The sequence below is a fragment of the Danio rerio genome, chromosome 8 (assembly GCF_049306965.1).
Source record: "Danio rerio strain Tuebingen ecotype United States chromosome 8, GRCz12tu, whole genome shotgun sequence".
NCBI lineage: Eukaryota > Metazoa > Chordata > Actinopteri > Cypriniformes > Danionidae > Danio > Danio rerio.
The window spans coordinates 28,036,564-28,053,127 of record NC_133183.1 but is presented as its reverse complement, the minus strand read 5'-3'; the positions used below and the strand labels follow the sequence as shown (position 1 = coordinate 28,053,127).

The 16,564-nt window shown below is 34.4% G+C and overlaps 1 protein-coding gene across 8 annotated transcripts in view; it reads right to left on the bottom strand.

Annotated features, from left to right (window-relative positions):
* celsr3 (cadherin, EGF LAG seven-pass G-type receptor 3) overlaps window positions 1–16,564 on the bottom strand; it is a 92,655-nt gene that overhangs the window by 61,957 nt on the left and 14,134 nt on the right. For all 8 annotated transcript variants that reach the window (XM_009304014.4, XM_017357476.3, XM_009304016.4 and 5 more), the window contains exons 2-3: window positions 11,693–12,030; window positions 1,743–2,031 (exon numbers count right to left, since the gene is read on the bottom strand). In XM_009304014.4, coding sequence (XP_009302289.1) covers window positions 1,743–2,031; window positions 11,693–12,030 — 627 coding nt within the window. The remainder of the gene's footprint in view (window positions 1–1,742; window positions 2,032–11,692; window positions 12,031–16,564) is intronic.

Here is a 16,564-nt window from a genome sequence, read left to right as displayed (position 1 = left end):
TCAAACTCTTGTGTAGCCACATTAAATGACGTAAAAGCCAAGAAAAAGCATTTAAATCCTTAAACTGCTTTAAAATCCTGCAACTAATGCATCTACAGTTGAAGTCAGATTTATTAGCACCCTTGTTTATTTTTTCCCCAATTTCTGTTTAACAGAGAGAAGTTTTTTGTTAACACATTTCTAAACATAATAGTTTTAATAACTCATTCTCTAATAACAGATGTCTTTTATCTTTGCCATGATGACAGTAAATAATATTTGACTAGATATTTTTCAAGACACTTCTATACAGCTTAAAGTGACATTTAAAGGCTTAACTAGGTTAATTAGGGTAACTATGCAGGTTAGGGTAATTAGGCAAGTTATTGAATAATGATGTTTTGTTCTGTAGACTATCAGGAACAATATAGCTTAAAGGGGCTAATAAGTTTGTTCTTAAAATGGCTTTTAAAAAAATTAAAACTGCTTTTATTCTAGCCATAATAAAACAAATAAGAATTTTTCCAGAAGAAAAAATATTATCAGACATAATGTGAAAATGTCCTTGCTCTGTTAAATATAATTTGGGAAATATTAAAAAAAAAGAAAACAAAATCAAAGGGGGGCTAATAATTCTGACTTCAACTGTATATATACCTGTCCTATGAAAATTTAATGATAAATTACATTTTTATAGTACATTACAGTCAGACGCACATATCTGCATCGCGAGCCGTGAATGCACGCAAAATACACATGAAGTTATCAAAACATTAAACTTGATTTTTTTTTTTTATAATATTCTACACGCAAAAGAGAAAAGAGCAGGGAGAAAAACTCAGTCATGAAGAAATTCAATTAAGACAATTAAGACAAAATACTTCTTTAAAAAAATGTAACTCTTCCTTCACAAAACAAAAAAAAGTGAGATTTAGGAGGAAAATAAGGCTGTGAGTAGAGGGAGATCATTATTCATTTTCATCGCGAGTTCCTAAGTGTAAACTAATCTCGCTGTCGTCTCTTTTCTACCACTATAGATGGGGGGAGGCTGCCGTAAATATTTAGCTGGAATGTAGTGTTAAGTGGTGCAACACAAAAAAAATTTTGTAGTGCATAAATTTTAACTTCGTGTCCCTTTAATTCACAACTAGTCTACATTTTAACTTACGCACTGCTGCTGCAACCGGCCCCAGGGAAGTAAGGTTTACTTTCACAGCTCTTACAAGCTGATCTCAATCATACTCATCCCCCTCAACCACACTTCCATCCAGATCACAGCACCAACAAAACCTACTAGTGTTGAATGGGACACAGGCTCATTAACAAGAACGCTTAAGACATGAAAATCCCTAGTGTTTATCTTTAGGCCAGGGCAGTAAGGTTTACTCGCTCAGTTCCTACTAGATGGCCTTCATTACACATCAAACCATAGAAAGAAATGCTGTGCTTACCTGTCTGACCAAGAGACATCAAATGCCAAGGGTTGTCGGGTTTGTCGGATCAGTGTGTTAACCTGTCTGTTGGCCAGTATAAACATGACAGCTGTGATTCCCATCATTCTACTGTACAGCCAACCACCGGATTTAGTACGCACTTGAAACATTGCCGTTTGGCAGCATGAACTATCCATAAGTGGGCGATCCTTGGCCAGAATAAACTCCAAAGTGCACCACACGTTCTTTTGCATGCCTCTGCAAGACTGCCCATCATCTATTCTAGAAAGACACACTAATACATTCCCTACTGAAATCGCAGACTCTCACCTGTGTAATCCTCTCGACAGATGCAGGTGTAGCCTCCTTCCCTTCGAGCACACACTCCTCCATTCATGCAGGGGTTGGAGTAACACAGGTTAATTTCAATTTCGCAGTAATCTCCGGTAAATCCGGCTGGGCAGCGGCAGCGCAGGCCTGTGATGGGATGGATGGGCCGGAACAGAGTGGATGGGGAGGCGATAAAGGGAGCGGAGCTGTTGAAGCGGAGCACGCTGATGCACTTCATGTAGTTCTGACACGGCTCGCGCAAACACACGTTATCATCAAACGGGAGAACCTGCCGGAATACAACAACAAATGGTGCATTTAATAGTGTGCGCAGAATGCTAGTATCACCACAGGAATCAAATAGAAATTAATTTATTTAAAAAACATTAATGATTTTAGCAATTTATTAAATAAAACAATAAAGACTAAGCAAATTGACTTGGCCTATCTACATATTCCCCTATTTCCGAAGACATACTGTATATAGTGATAATCTGGTGCCTTCTATGAATGATTTCTATTTTCAACAATTTCTTCTTAGTGTTGGTGCCCAAACATTTGCTTATCATGGGCCAAAACCCAAAACTTGATTGAGGGTGGTGGGTCCAAGGTAAGTATACCATTAAAGCTGCCATGGCAATTTGCTTATTTATTTATACATTTTTTTAAAAATACTTTAATCATATTAATTATACTTTTTTTACATTTTATAATGAACTTCTTACAATAAAAACATAAACACATTTATAACACAATGGTGTTTAATGCTAAATATACGAGTTAAGCTGCACCGCCTTGTGCATTGTCCTCTATCTTTGAGTAACAACATTTGATTTTTTTTATGCAACATTTATTTGAAACATTTAATTTCAGTTGACTTTTTTTGTAGCCTAACAATTAAACAAACAAACAAAAGGTTACATTAAAATAGAAATGACATTTGAAATGAAATGAATGTGGGCCAAATCAATGGTTACCATGGGCCAACTTTGGCTCATGTGCCCTAGTTTGGGCATCTCTGATCTAGAGCAATCTGTAACTGTATTAAAAAAAAAAAAATTTTGTATTATTTTTTGTTGTTGTTTTTCTTTTAAATAGAAAACAAAGATGTAAATATGATTGTGATGCAGGCCCGGATTAGCTAGTCGGAAAGACCGGGAGAATTCCCAGTGGGCCGGTGCCTTTTTTGGCTGGAAGGGCCCCTAGCTTTCTGCACTCTCAGCAGTCACACTCTTTTTCACTTATTTATTTATTTATTTAACCATACACTGACTATTTTTATTTATTATTTTACCGCAGCTCCACTCTTTTTATTAACTTTCTTGCAGCCCCATGAGCAGAATGCAGTCTAAAAGTTTATGATGATGTAATTATCATTCGACTCCCTCAACAGCGACATCTTGCTCATCAGCAAACTCAGAGAGATAAAAAGTTGATGAAAGCGCAAAGGTGGCGCTGAAAACCCAGAATTAAAAAAGCGGAGTAAATTTTTCGTTAAAACCAGCGGCAGCAAGAGTACAACAACACATGAAGACAATGAAACGGCCGGTAAGTTAACGTTGAGCTTGTTAGGAGCAGTGCAAAACAACGTTGTCTGCAAAGCACCGTTTATGTACCAAACTGTTTCTTGTACTGTAACTCTTTAGCAGCAGCCTCCTGTCCAGTTTGCTGCTAACAGTGAAGAGCCAGGAACTGTAACGTTACCAAGCACAGAGTCATGAGCCCACCACACTGGAATGGGCAGGTAGTATTGAGTGAATCATTGAGTGAATATAAGAATTTGAATAATTCATATTAATGAATATTAAACCTGCTCAATGAAAATGCCCTGAGACAATTAATGAAATCAGATGAATCACTACACTAATAAATCCGACTTCACTTGATCAGAAAGCTAAAAAGGGGAAAAAAATGAAGCCATCATTAGAAAGTAATACTGTGGTAAAAAAAAAGGCCAACAATACTCGTTTTACTCTTTATTTGTGTTTAAGGACTGCATATTTGTGAACAATTTTGCACAGAATATATATTTAGATATTGCAAAAAAGGACACTGTGATGTTTTAAAAAACAGGCTTGGAGATTTAGCTACTCTTTAATGTTCTCATATTTATAAAAAAAAAGTTTTAAAAAGTTAAATAAAAAAAAAAAGTTATAAAGCTGTTTCTTAGACAAAGACATGAGTGTTATTAGAAAATCTTTATTATTAATCTGTATCTTATTTAATATCTATTTGTATTTATTTGATATTTTTTCATTTCAAGGTTTGGATATATATGAGCACTAATTCTTACAGATTCTGATATTGTTAAACATTATATTGTGTTAACGGTTTAAATAAATCTTCACTGTAAAGTACTGAATTGGAAATGACGTTATATTGATATAGTCAGTCGTGAACTGAAGTGGGCCGGTCTAAGACTTGAAACTCCAGGGCTGAAAAGTAGTCCCACTCCGGCCCTGTTGTAATGCATTATATTGTCACATTTTTGTTACATCTCAGTAAAAGATTGTTAAAAATAAAATTATAATCACTTTCAAAACAGACTTATTTTTAGACATTTTAAAGAGCTTACATTTAAAGTTTCAATGGGAGCCATTTTTTTCATAGACTTAGGGCATTTTCTGTGTATAGTTAGATAAGGATCAAGGCTTTGTTGGGACTGCATTATTCAATGAATAGAGAAGGACGCTTTGCAGCACATTTTAAGATAAAGAGGCGCTCCTTGGATTTCAGCTGTGATAACTAATGTGCCCAGTCACAGAATCAGACACTGCTGCTTTTTATGTAACACAGTTCCTGTAATGAATTATGATACAGCTTGGTGCACCAGTGCATTTGGGCAGATTGCTATCTCGTTTCAACCGAACTGCTACTCCTATTCAAGCAATCTCTTGTTTTCTTGGTACAAATTAAAGCACAACTGCAATGTTTATATTACTTAAATTAACTTGGGTAAAACTGCACCAAGTTCTGAAACCAATGTCAATTGAGAAACCCTTAAAATTCAGTCAAACCTTAATTATTCATTTTATTAATTCTGTGCATAATAAATAAATGTTCAAACGCACAAAAAAGAAGTATATTTGCTAAATGTATTATTAAAATTATTATTAAACTTTATTTATTAAAGTTTATTCATTTAACTGCATCATGTGCTCCAACATTAGGCACATTCAAATCAAGACTGAAAACACATCTGTTTAGCTGTGCCTTTACTGAATGAGCACTAAGCTACGTCCAACAGATTGCACTACCATGTTTTTCTCTTCTTCTTCATTCTTTTATTTCACATTTTACCTGTTTTTATGTTTTGGTTTTTACGCATTTTTATTATTTGTTTTTATTTTTATTTTACTTGTTTCTTTTATTCTCGTTTATGTAAAGCACTTTGAATTGCCACTGTGTATGAAATGTGCTATATAAATAAACTTGCCTTGCCTTTCACCAAATAAACAGCTTTATTACGTCATATATACTATGGTAGTTGACCTCCGTGAAGTTGGCACCCCATAAAAACAAATAATCCCCAAAACTATGCCATTCGTTTGTGCTACGTTTGTGCTGATTTGTGCCGCAAAAACGAACGTTTGTGCTGGTTTGGGGTCTGAGATATTAAGCATTATTTTTTTAACCGTGTGACGTCATTCTCCACCCCATGTTGCGCAATTGACTTCAAAACAGCACAGGTCGTTTGTGCTCGGTTTGTGCTGGTTTGTGCCGTTAAAACGAACACGGTATCTGTTTTCCTCTTTTAGATATAAGCAAAATATTTCGGGAGCCGTGACGTCACTCTCCACCCCATTTCCTCCAAATCGCACAAAACTGGTATCATTCGTTTGTGCTGGGTTTGTGCTGGTTTGTGCCGTTAAAATAAACACTTCATCTATTTTAGTTGTTTAGATATAATCAAAATATTTCGGGAGCCGTGACGTCATTTTCCACCCCATGTTGTCTAAATCACACCAAACTGGTCTCATTCGTTTGTGCTCGGTTTGTGCTGGTTTGTGCCGTTAAAATAAACACTTTATCTATTTTTATTGTTTAGATATTGCCTAATCAAAACATTTCGGGAGCCGCGATGTCATTCAGCGCACCATTATTTCCTCTAAATTGCACAAAACAGGTGTCATATGTTAGTGCTGGATGTGTGCTGGTTTGTGCAATAACAATTAACACTTTATCTATGTTTATTGATTAAATATTGCCTAATTAAAACATTTCGGGAGCCGCGACGTCACTCAGCGCCCCATTATTTCCTCTAAAATGCACAAAACAGGTGACATTCTTTAGTGCTGGATTTGTGCTGGTTTATGCCATTAAAATAAACCCTTTATCTGTTTGTGTTGTTTAGATATTGCCTAATCAAAATACTTTGGGAGCCGCGACGTAACTCTATATTGCACCAAACAGGTGTCATTCAGTTGTGCTGGTTGTGCCGTACTAAACACTTTATCCGTTTTCCTTGTTTGGATTTAACCAAAATATTTGGTTAGATTTGTGCTGGTTTGTGCCATGAAAATGAACAACAGATATTTATATTTGTGCACATATGTTACTTTCGTTTGCTCACAAATTGTGCTCGTTTGTGCTGCAAAAATATTATTTGTAAAAAAATAATATCAGATCATTAAGAGGTCTCTCCACCTCAGTTGCTACATATTTACTAAAATAGTCTCGTTTGTGTGCGTTTCATTTGTGCTGGATTGTACCTGAAAGTTTCGTTAGTGTTGCTTCTTTTATTAAAATATTGAATGAAAGATAATGATATCAGCTACCCGCATATTTTAAAATATTTAAATTTGTTTGGGCTGATAGAAATTTTGTTTAAGATGCTTTTTTTTTAGATAGCCTAGGCCAAGGTTATCCTGAGATCTTTTTATTATTAGAAAAAGCATAAAGGATGCGAACATAATTTTGACAGATTTAATCCAAGTAAAAGGACTTGGCCAATATAAAGATAATTGGCTACAACCCTGCTTTACTTATCTACTTCGTTTTAGTCTCATATGAGTAGCCAGCATGCTTAACGATAGGGGAAAAAAATAATTTCAAAAAAATATAAATAATTTTTATTAATTTTATTTATTAATTTTATAAAAATGTATTAATATACATTTTGTTTTACCTGTTTAACCATGCAGCGATTTTCTCTTAAATACTCTTATCATCTGGTCGTCCATATTAGGCTGCTTTCGTATTTAAACTAGCAGCCTAAACTTTTCTGTTGTGGTAGGTAGGCCTACCACTTATGATTAAGTAAAGCAGCTTTAGTGGACTTATTTAGTCAATATTTATTTTATGGGGAAAAATAGATTATAACACATGCAAACACATAGGCTATGCGTTTTCTACAGATAAGTTTTGGTTTTCGTGATTGTGTTGTTTGTCATACAGTAAAAGAACAATGTCCAAATGGCAATAAAATAACAATAAATAATTGATTAATTAATTACAATTAATAATAATAATGAAAACAATAACAACAATCATATAAAATATTTACATTCACTTAATTGGTAAACACTGTGCGTTTTTATCACGGGCTGTAGGATGTTATTTTGACCATTTTGATTTGGTTTAATAAAAGATAAACATGTAATATTTTGTCATATTTTAGTTATCCTTAGTTATCTTCTTATTATTGTCATTATTATTAATATTATTATATTTATTTTATATTTAATAACTTGTAGACTCTTTAAACAATGAGGAAATAACTAAACTTTTTTAATTCAAGGCCCAGACAGCTTGTTTTGTAATTTAATGCCGGCTATAGGCTACCACCTGAAGGACGGTTATACGGCGTGTTGTGATGTCGGCCGTCACCGGAGAAAATTAATTTAAACTTTAAAACTTTAATTTTTTGGACTTTTGTTTGAAAGCTTTAGTGGCACTGTAGCTGTCCAAGGTACTGTTGTATAATTTAAATTATAGCCTATATATGCACCAATAAACAAGTCGAATGAATGAATGAATGAATGAATGAAATATAGATTCTTAAATGTTGATATTGTTTTTGCTAATAAAAAAAATAACAAATGTTTAATAAAAATAAAATGAGCAATTTTCAATATTTATACAATTCAGTTAAATATAAGCTGGACATTTTTAGGGACATGTAATTTCTCTGTGATCTTTAATATATACTGGGTAGCTATATTTTCTAAAATCTCAACCAGGAATTGCTTTAATATGAATATGCTTTACATCCTGATATGCTGTTGTTTCATTTTCATTTTTATTTAACTTGAAAAAATCGGTATTTAATGTTTGAATACTAAAATAGATAACAGCTATTGTTTAAATGGTTATTTTACCAACAAAATGTATATTTTATATTTTTATCAACTTTTGATATAAAGCCTCTGTGTAATTTATTGATTGTTAAAAATGAAATAATTTAAGTGCTATATTTTTTTATTAGTGAAAGTGCCCGCTTACTTTGCCCAAGGCCTGTCAAAAAATATATTTCTGCCACTATAATACAAATGCACTATTATTGTTTTATTATCATTGTTTATTTTTCTGTAATGTATAAAAATTTTGATACATTTATTTCCCCTCCAATCATTTTCATTCATCACGTTAAATTTTGGTCATTTTTTGATTTGCTGTCTTACCTGGTTTAGCACGGAATGTGAGCCTAACAGTTCAGCATACAAAAGGGTCCGAACGATTGGAAAAGCGGCTTTTAAAGAGACAAACTATATGCGAAATTTGTTTCAAAAAGATATTTTTTTCCAAAAAAAAAATACGAATTATATTTTAGTTTGAGGCCAACTGTGCGGGTGGATGATTTTCAGTCAGTGGAAAGTAGGCCTATGAATTGAATATGCCTCATATTGTATCACAATCTTCTGTCATATATTTGCAATTTTTTAAATATGTCATAACACAAATGAGACTATTTTAGTAAATATGTAGCAACTGAGGTGGAGAGACCTCTTAATGATCTGATATTATTTTTTTTACAAATAATATTTTTGCAGCACAAACGAGCACAATTTGTGAGCAAACGAAAGTAACATATTTGTGCACAAATATAAATATCTGTTGTTCATTTTCATGGCACAAACCAGCACAAATCTAACCAAATATTTTGGTTAAATCCAAACAAGGAAAACGGATAAAGTGTTTATTAACGGCACAACCAGCACAACTGAATGACACCTGTTTGGTGCAATATAGAGTTACGTCGCGGCTCCCAAAGTGTTTTGATTAGGCAATATCTAAACAACACAAACAGATAAAGGGTTTATTTTAATGGCATAAACCAGCACAAATCCAGCACTAAAGAATGTCACCTGTTTTGTGCATTTTAGAGGAAATAATGGGGCGCTGAGTGACGTCGCGGCTCCCGAAATGTTTTAATTAGGCAATATCTAATCAATAAACATAGATAAAGTGTTAATTGTTATTGCACAAACCAGCACAAATCCAGCACTAACATATGACACCTGTTTTGTGCAATTTAGAGGAAATTATGGGGCGCTGAATGACATCGCGGCTCCCGAAATGTTTTGATTAGGCAATATCTAAACAATAAAAATAGATAAAGTGTTTATTTTAACGGCACAAACCAGCACAAACCGAGCACAAACGAATGAGACCAGTTTGGTGTGATTTAGACAACATGGGGTGGAAAATGACGTCACGGCTCCCGAAATATTTTGATTATATCTAAACAACTAAAATAGATGAAGTGTTTATTTTAACGGCACAAACCAGCACAAACCCAGCACAAACGAATGATACCAGTTTTGTGCGATTTGGAGGAAATGGGGTGGAGAGTGACGTCACGGCTCCCGAAATATTTTGCTTATATCTAAAAGAGGAAAACAGATACCGTGTTCGTTTTAACGGCACAAACCAGCACAAACCGAGCACAAACGACCTGTGCTGTTTTGAAGTCAATTGCGCAACATGGGGTGGAGAATGACGTCTCACGGTTAAAAAAATAATGCTTAATATCTCAGACCCCAAACCAGCACAAACGTTCGTTTTTGCGGCACAAATCAGCACAAACGTAGCACAAACGAATGGCATAGTTTTGGGGATTATTTGTTTTTATGGGGTGCCAACTTCACGGAGGTTTAAAGTTGTGGCTTCCAAGAGACTTCTTTGGAGGCAAATTGTCTATGGAACACCTAAAAATCTATCTAAAACTGACAATAAATGTAAAGATTGTTAACTCAAACATTTAAAACACATTGCACAAAATGTCATTGTATTTAACAAAACACAAAACCACCTAAAGCCATTGGTATAAGTGATAGACAAAATGCATATGATATTTTCTCCTGCAATAAAATGGATGCATTAAACATTGCTTAAAAGAATAGCTCACTTAAAAATAAAAGTCACTTTTGTAGCAGAAGTTTTGATGAGAGCAGACAAATAAGGATAACTAAACACTGGCAACTAATTGATAGTGAAAAGCAAGAAGCTAAAATGTCAGAGGATTTCACTGCAAAAGAACAAGAGCTTCAGTTCTTTTGCACAGCCGTATTTGTTTGAACATGCTCACCATCATCATCATCATGTGTCATATGTTGCCTCAGAGATAATCTAAATAAATTGTCAAGAATGTGCATCAGGGTTTCTGCAGGTTTCACCAAGTCAAATTTAAGACTTGTAAAGACCCTTTTAAGACCATTATGAATTAAATTTTAGATTTATACAGGGCTTAACACTAGGGATTTTTTCTAATGTTTGCCACAAAAAAATATAAGGCACAAATTTACACTTTACAGTAAACACTTTTTTTTAACATGATATATATATATATATATATATATATATATATATATATATATATATATATATATATATATATATATATATATATACACACACACACACTTGATGTATTAGGATGGATGTTGGCCTGATTAATATAATCATAATTCCTTACATTTATATAGTGCTTTTCTGGACACTCAAAGAGCTTCACACATTTTTGGGGAGATCTCCTCATCCACCACCTGTGTGCAGCATCCACCTGTGACGTATGATGCGAAGGCAGCCATATTGCATTTGACCGCACACCAGCTGATGGAGATGGTGGAGAGGAGGTGGAGTGAAGAAGGCAATTATGACATGGGGATGGTTAGGAGGCCATGGTGGACAGAATGCCAGGGTTAAACCCCCACTCTTTTTTGAAGGACATCCTGGGATTTTTAATAACCACAGAGAAAGACCTCGCTCACTGAACATAATGGTGTCCTCCTTACTATATTGGGGCAATAGGACCCACACATACCACAGCTCCCTAGCTTTCCCATGCAGTCTCCCTTGCAGGTACTGACCAGGCGCTGCACTGCTTAGCTTCAGTGGGTGATCTTGTAAGAGCTGCAGAGAGCTAGCTGCCAACAAATTTGGTTAGCTAGGTAGCTATATTGGGTAGCTTTACTTAGACAGATAAAAACTAAGACCTGTTTAAAACGTTTTTAAACTGTTTAAACTGTTTAAGACTTGTTTAAGACCACCAAAACAACATTTCAGTGATTTTAAGACTTTTTAAAGCCTGAAATTGTGTTTTTGAAATTTGATATTTTTAAGAGCCAGCGGATACTCTGGTACATTCGGAAGGCACTGGAAGTCAGTGATTTGAGTTTATCATTTAAAAAGTAGAAAAGTATTTGTTAAAAAAAAACATCTATCTACTTAATAATACATGCATTAACCTCCTGGTGGCATACACGTTATTTTATGAACAACTTATGCTTGCAATTATGATGGAAACTTCAATAAAGTCCCACTATTATACAGCATGGAAGAGCCAGGATAAAACCTAAAACTACTTTGACTGCGTTTGTCTGATAGAAGAAAGTAATAAACATCGAAGATGCCTTAAGGATGAGTGAATTATGAGTAAATTCTCACATTTGAGTGAACTATTTCTTTAAGCACCCAAATGCTTTATTAGGCCTCTGAGTGTGTTTTACCTCCATATGCGCGAGGGCGTTGAGTCGAGGCCTGTTGAGGTACAGCTGCTCCTCCAGAGCCTCCGAGGGGAAAAACTGTCCTCCTGGCAGTGCGGCAGAGAAGCTCACGTTGAGCACCTTTCCTGCATCTGCATCCGGCTGCACGTTGAACACAAACACATCATCGGGAGAGACCGACAGCACGGCTGACACCCCGTCCAGGAAGTGAGTGAGCAGCGGGGACAAGAAGAGCTCCTGGGACATGTTTTGGAGTCGCACGGTGATGCTGCTGCTGAGCATCTCCTCTGTAATGATGAGCACCCGCAGCACACACTGAGCACTGACGCTGTGGATGCCATCTGAAAAACACACAGGACCAGATGAAAGTGGGTTAGTGTGCAGTAATAAGCTTTACAATTATAAATCTTGCTCTGTTTCACAGTGTGAGTAAAAGCAGGATGTCAAGTCTTTTTAGTTTTTTTGTTAGTTTATTTATATAGCACATTTTTTACAACAACAAGTGCTGAACACAATCAATAATAATTAAAATAAGTTCTACATCACATACTGTTATGAACCCCAATTTATAATGCTCATCTAGCAACATAAAAAGGACACGCAACTTAAGAAGTACAATTCTCTATTTATTTAAAGACAAAAATATGTGTCTTTTATCAAATAAAGTAAAAATAAAAAAAATAATAAAATAAAAATATAGATAATTAATTTAACAATATTCACTCAAGCAAAATAATTAATTAAACAAACAAACAAACATACAAACAACATAGATCAACAAAAAAAAACTAAATAAACCACAACAACACCAGCATGGCTCCTCAGCAGCGGCTGCACAAGACGCGCACAAAATTCTCAGACCTTCATCAGGGCAACAAGATAAAGAGATTCTCAGCAAGTATGGGTCATGCTCACAACAGATCTAAGATCGGGAGGATCAGTCAGACACGAGCTGGACAACAAAGAGCCACCACAAACGCACACTCAGCTTCTGCTTATAAAGTCGACAGTCCAGATTAGCGGCAGGTGCAAGAAGGAGTTAGCCTCAAAGAGTAAAAAAAAAACATCAATTGATATCAAAATCTCCAAAATGACAACAACAACAACAACAACAACAATAATAATTAATAACAAATAATTACAAAACCGTAACAATACTTAACAATTAAAACATAAGACAAACCCCTCAACATTAAAAAGGCTCAAATGCTAAAGAACAAAGATGCAGTTTCAGAAGCTTTTTAAAAACAGATTGGAGCGTGCCTAATGAGGGGTGGAAGCCCGTTCCAGAGTTTTGGGGGCGATAACAGCAAAACCCCGATCCCCTCTTCGCTTACACCTTGGTACCAATAGATTAAACTGGTCAGAAGACCTTAGTGACCTACCAGGATTATATACGTGTAGGAGGTCTGATAAGTAAGGTGGTGCCAGATCATTTAAAGATTTAACAATAAAATACATTTTTAAACAAAAATGAATAGTTTAAAATTAATCCGTGACCTAACAGGCAGCCAGCACAGAGAAGAAAGTTCTGGGCATATGTGCTCATACTTGCGAGTCCCTGTCAGAAGTCTTGCAGTCGCATTTTGGAATAATTGCAATCTATTCAGGGCATTTTGACTAATACCCACACATAAAGAGTTGAATTAGTCAAGTCTTCCCAAAATAAAAGCAAGGATCACCTTCTCAAGGTCATTAAAAGAGAGAAATTACTTCACTTTTTAGTTTGTAAGTGAAGTGATAAAAAAGATGTCAAAACACAGGACTGCAGTTTCTCTGACATTCACACTTTAAAGAATTTCAGATAAGAGAAGAGTAAAATATAGTTTTGACAGTTCTCCTAAAAATCATGTGCACAACACTCCAACTTTTCCAAACCTGTTTTGAGATAGTTTTTTCAATATATAATGAAGAATGTTGCGATGATAGTATTGTTTTCCTACACTGCAAAAAATGCTTTTCTTACTAAGATTTTTTGTCTTGTTTCTAGTCCAAATATCTAAAAATTCCTAAATCAATAAGAATTTTCTACACAAGCACAACATATTGTCTTGTTTTAAGAAATAATATGTCAATATTAAGTGAGTTTTTCCTTAAAACAAACAAAATAATCTGCCAATGGGGTAAGCAAAATAATCTTACGTCAAAAGAAAAAACAAGATTATTTTGCTTACCCCATTGCCAGATTATTTTGCTTGTTTTAAGGAAAAACTCACTTAATATTGGTATTATATTTCTCAAAAAAAGACAATATGTTTTGCTTGTCAAGAAAATTCTTCTTGATATAAGAAATTTTAGATATTTAGACTAGAAACAAGACAAAAAATCTAAACAAGAAAAGCATTTTTTGCAGTGTACTATGGATGTCAATGCAACCAGTTTAAAATTGTTATTCAAAATATATTATTTTTTATAATAATCCTAAAAAAGAAGCTAATAAAGATTTGAAAACACTTGAAGGGATGTTTTACCACAAAATGATCATTTACTCTCTATTTACTCAACCTCAAGAAACCCAGGAATGTGAAAAGGGTCTATAGTGAATAAACTTTCATTTTTGGGGTGAACTAACCCTTTTGAGGGTGAGTCAATGGGAAGTTAATTTTCATTGTTGGGTAAAATACACCTTTTATTTTAAACCTTGATATTACACCTTTGCCTAGCAGCGTCTTTAAGCAATTAACTTAGCAAGACAAGAGTTTGAATGAGGCACGATTTTGTTCAATAACATGTTAACTGACTAACAGAAGTATATTCCATATGTGAAGAGCATATCACAAACATTTTAAAGGCTTAATATAGCTAATAAATTAGTCTTTTAAAGGGATACTTCACCCAGAAATGATCATTTACCCTGCTTTTGTTTTGTTTGAGTTTCTTTGTGTTTCTGTTGAACACAAAAAGAAGTTATTTTGAAGAATGTAGAAAACCGATAGCTATTGTAAAACATAATACACTTCTATAATATATTTTTCACCATTATATATGTCAAAGTTACATTGGACAGTATATTTTTGTTTTAGGGAGAACTGTCTCTTTAATGCAGCAGCTGTGAGAGTTACATTACTTCCAAAGTCCATCTCTACATGCAGAAGTGAGTCATTTGAGTTGGTGTCAGTACAGCCTGTCATATATATTATCTACAGCTCGCTGACTTGTGAAATTAGCAACATACTGTTGAGTGAATCATATGTGCTCATCAAGTGCACATGTACTGTTCTTTATGCTCATTCACACACAAATGCATATACATACTACATATTTAGTAACACTGCATCTGTAACAGCTGGTGACTTGAGGAAACTTCATGAAACTTATCATGCGTTCTACTATGCTTATGCTATTTTGACCGTAAATAATATGAAAATGTATAGTTTTTTATAATAATCAAATACATTTAACAATATTTTACTTTAATTTTACACATATAACACAATGGTAAATCACTTTAAACTGTTAACCATTCAAAGTTTTTTTTACAGTAGCTTTTTTAGGTAACATTATACACTATGGTTGTATTAAATGATGCATATACTAATCTGAACAAACAATGAACAATACATTTATCCCAGTATTTATTTTGGTTAACGTTAGTCTATGAAAATAAAGATGTTTGTTAGTTCGTGTTAACTCACGGTGCATTACCTAACGTTGACAAGCATGACTTTGGATGTTAATAATGCCTTAGTAAATATTAAATTATGATGATAAATGCTGTAGAATTATTGCTTATAATTAGTTCATGTTATATTAAATACATTATTGATGAAACCTTATTGTAAATGGCAACCTTTTATATTGTATATTCACAATATGTGATTAATTGGTAATTAGTCACTTGACAGTACTATTACTCTAGTCTAGTACTTGTATACACTCATTGGCCACTTTATTAGTTACACCTTACTAGTACTGGGTAGGACCCCCTTTTGCCTTCAGAACTGCCTTAATCTTTCGTGGCATATAGGTTCCACAAGGTACTGGAAATATTTCTCAGAGATTTTGGTCTATATTGACATGATAGCATCACGCAGTTGCTGCAGATTTGTCAGGTGCACAGCCATGATGTGAATTTCCCATTTCACCACATCCCAAAGGTGCTCTTTTGGATCTGGTGACTATGGAGGCCATTTGAGTACAGTAAACTCATTTTCATGTTCAAGAAACCAGTCTGAGATGATACATGCATTATGGCATGGTGCGTTTTCCTGCTAGAAGTAGCCATCAGAAGATGGGTACACTGTGGTCATAAAGGGATGGACATGGTCAGCAACAATACTCAGGTAGGCAGTGATGTTGACACCATGCTTATGGTACTAATGGGCCCAAAGTGTGCCAAGAAAATATCCCCCACACCATTACACCACCACCACCCGCCTGCACCATTGATACAAGGCATCTGACCCTACCATCCAAATGTTGCAGCAGAAATCGAGACTGAACATTTTTCCAATCTTCTATTATGCAATTTTGGTGAGCCTGTGCGAATAGAAATTTGCGTTAACGAGCAGTTGGACAGGTGTACCTAATAAAGTGGCCAGTGAGTATATATTTAAATGTATCAAACTCCAAAAAATATTATGAGGAAACTTTTTCTGTAATACACAGTTATTTAAATAAACACAAACTGAAGTCAGTAAAATAATTAATTTTATAAACAAATAATGAATTACATATCTAAATAAAATACCATTCTTAATTTATTCTCAATTACGGCAATAAGAAATATAGAGCCAATCAATGTCGTGAATATTAATGCAATTATAAAATACAATATAAGCAAAAGTGAGCTTTATTTAATTTTTGGGAAACAATTTAATCAAAACCAGAACTTGACAGTTCTTCTGACATTCACCTATACATATTCATATCGAT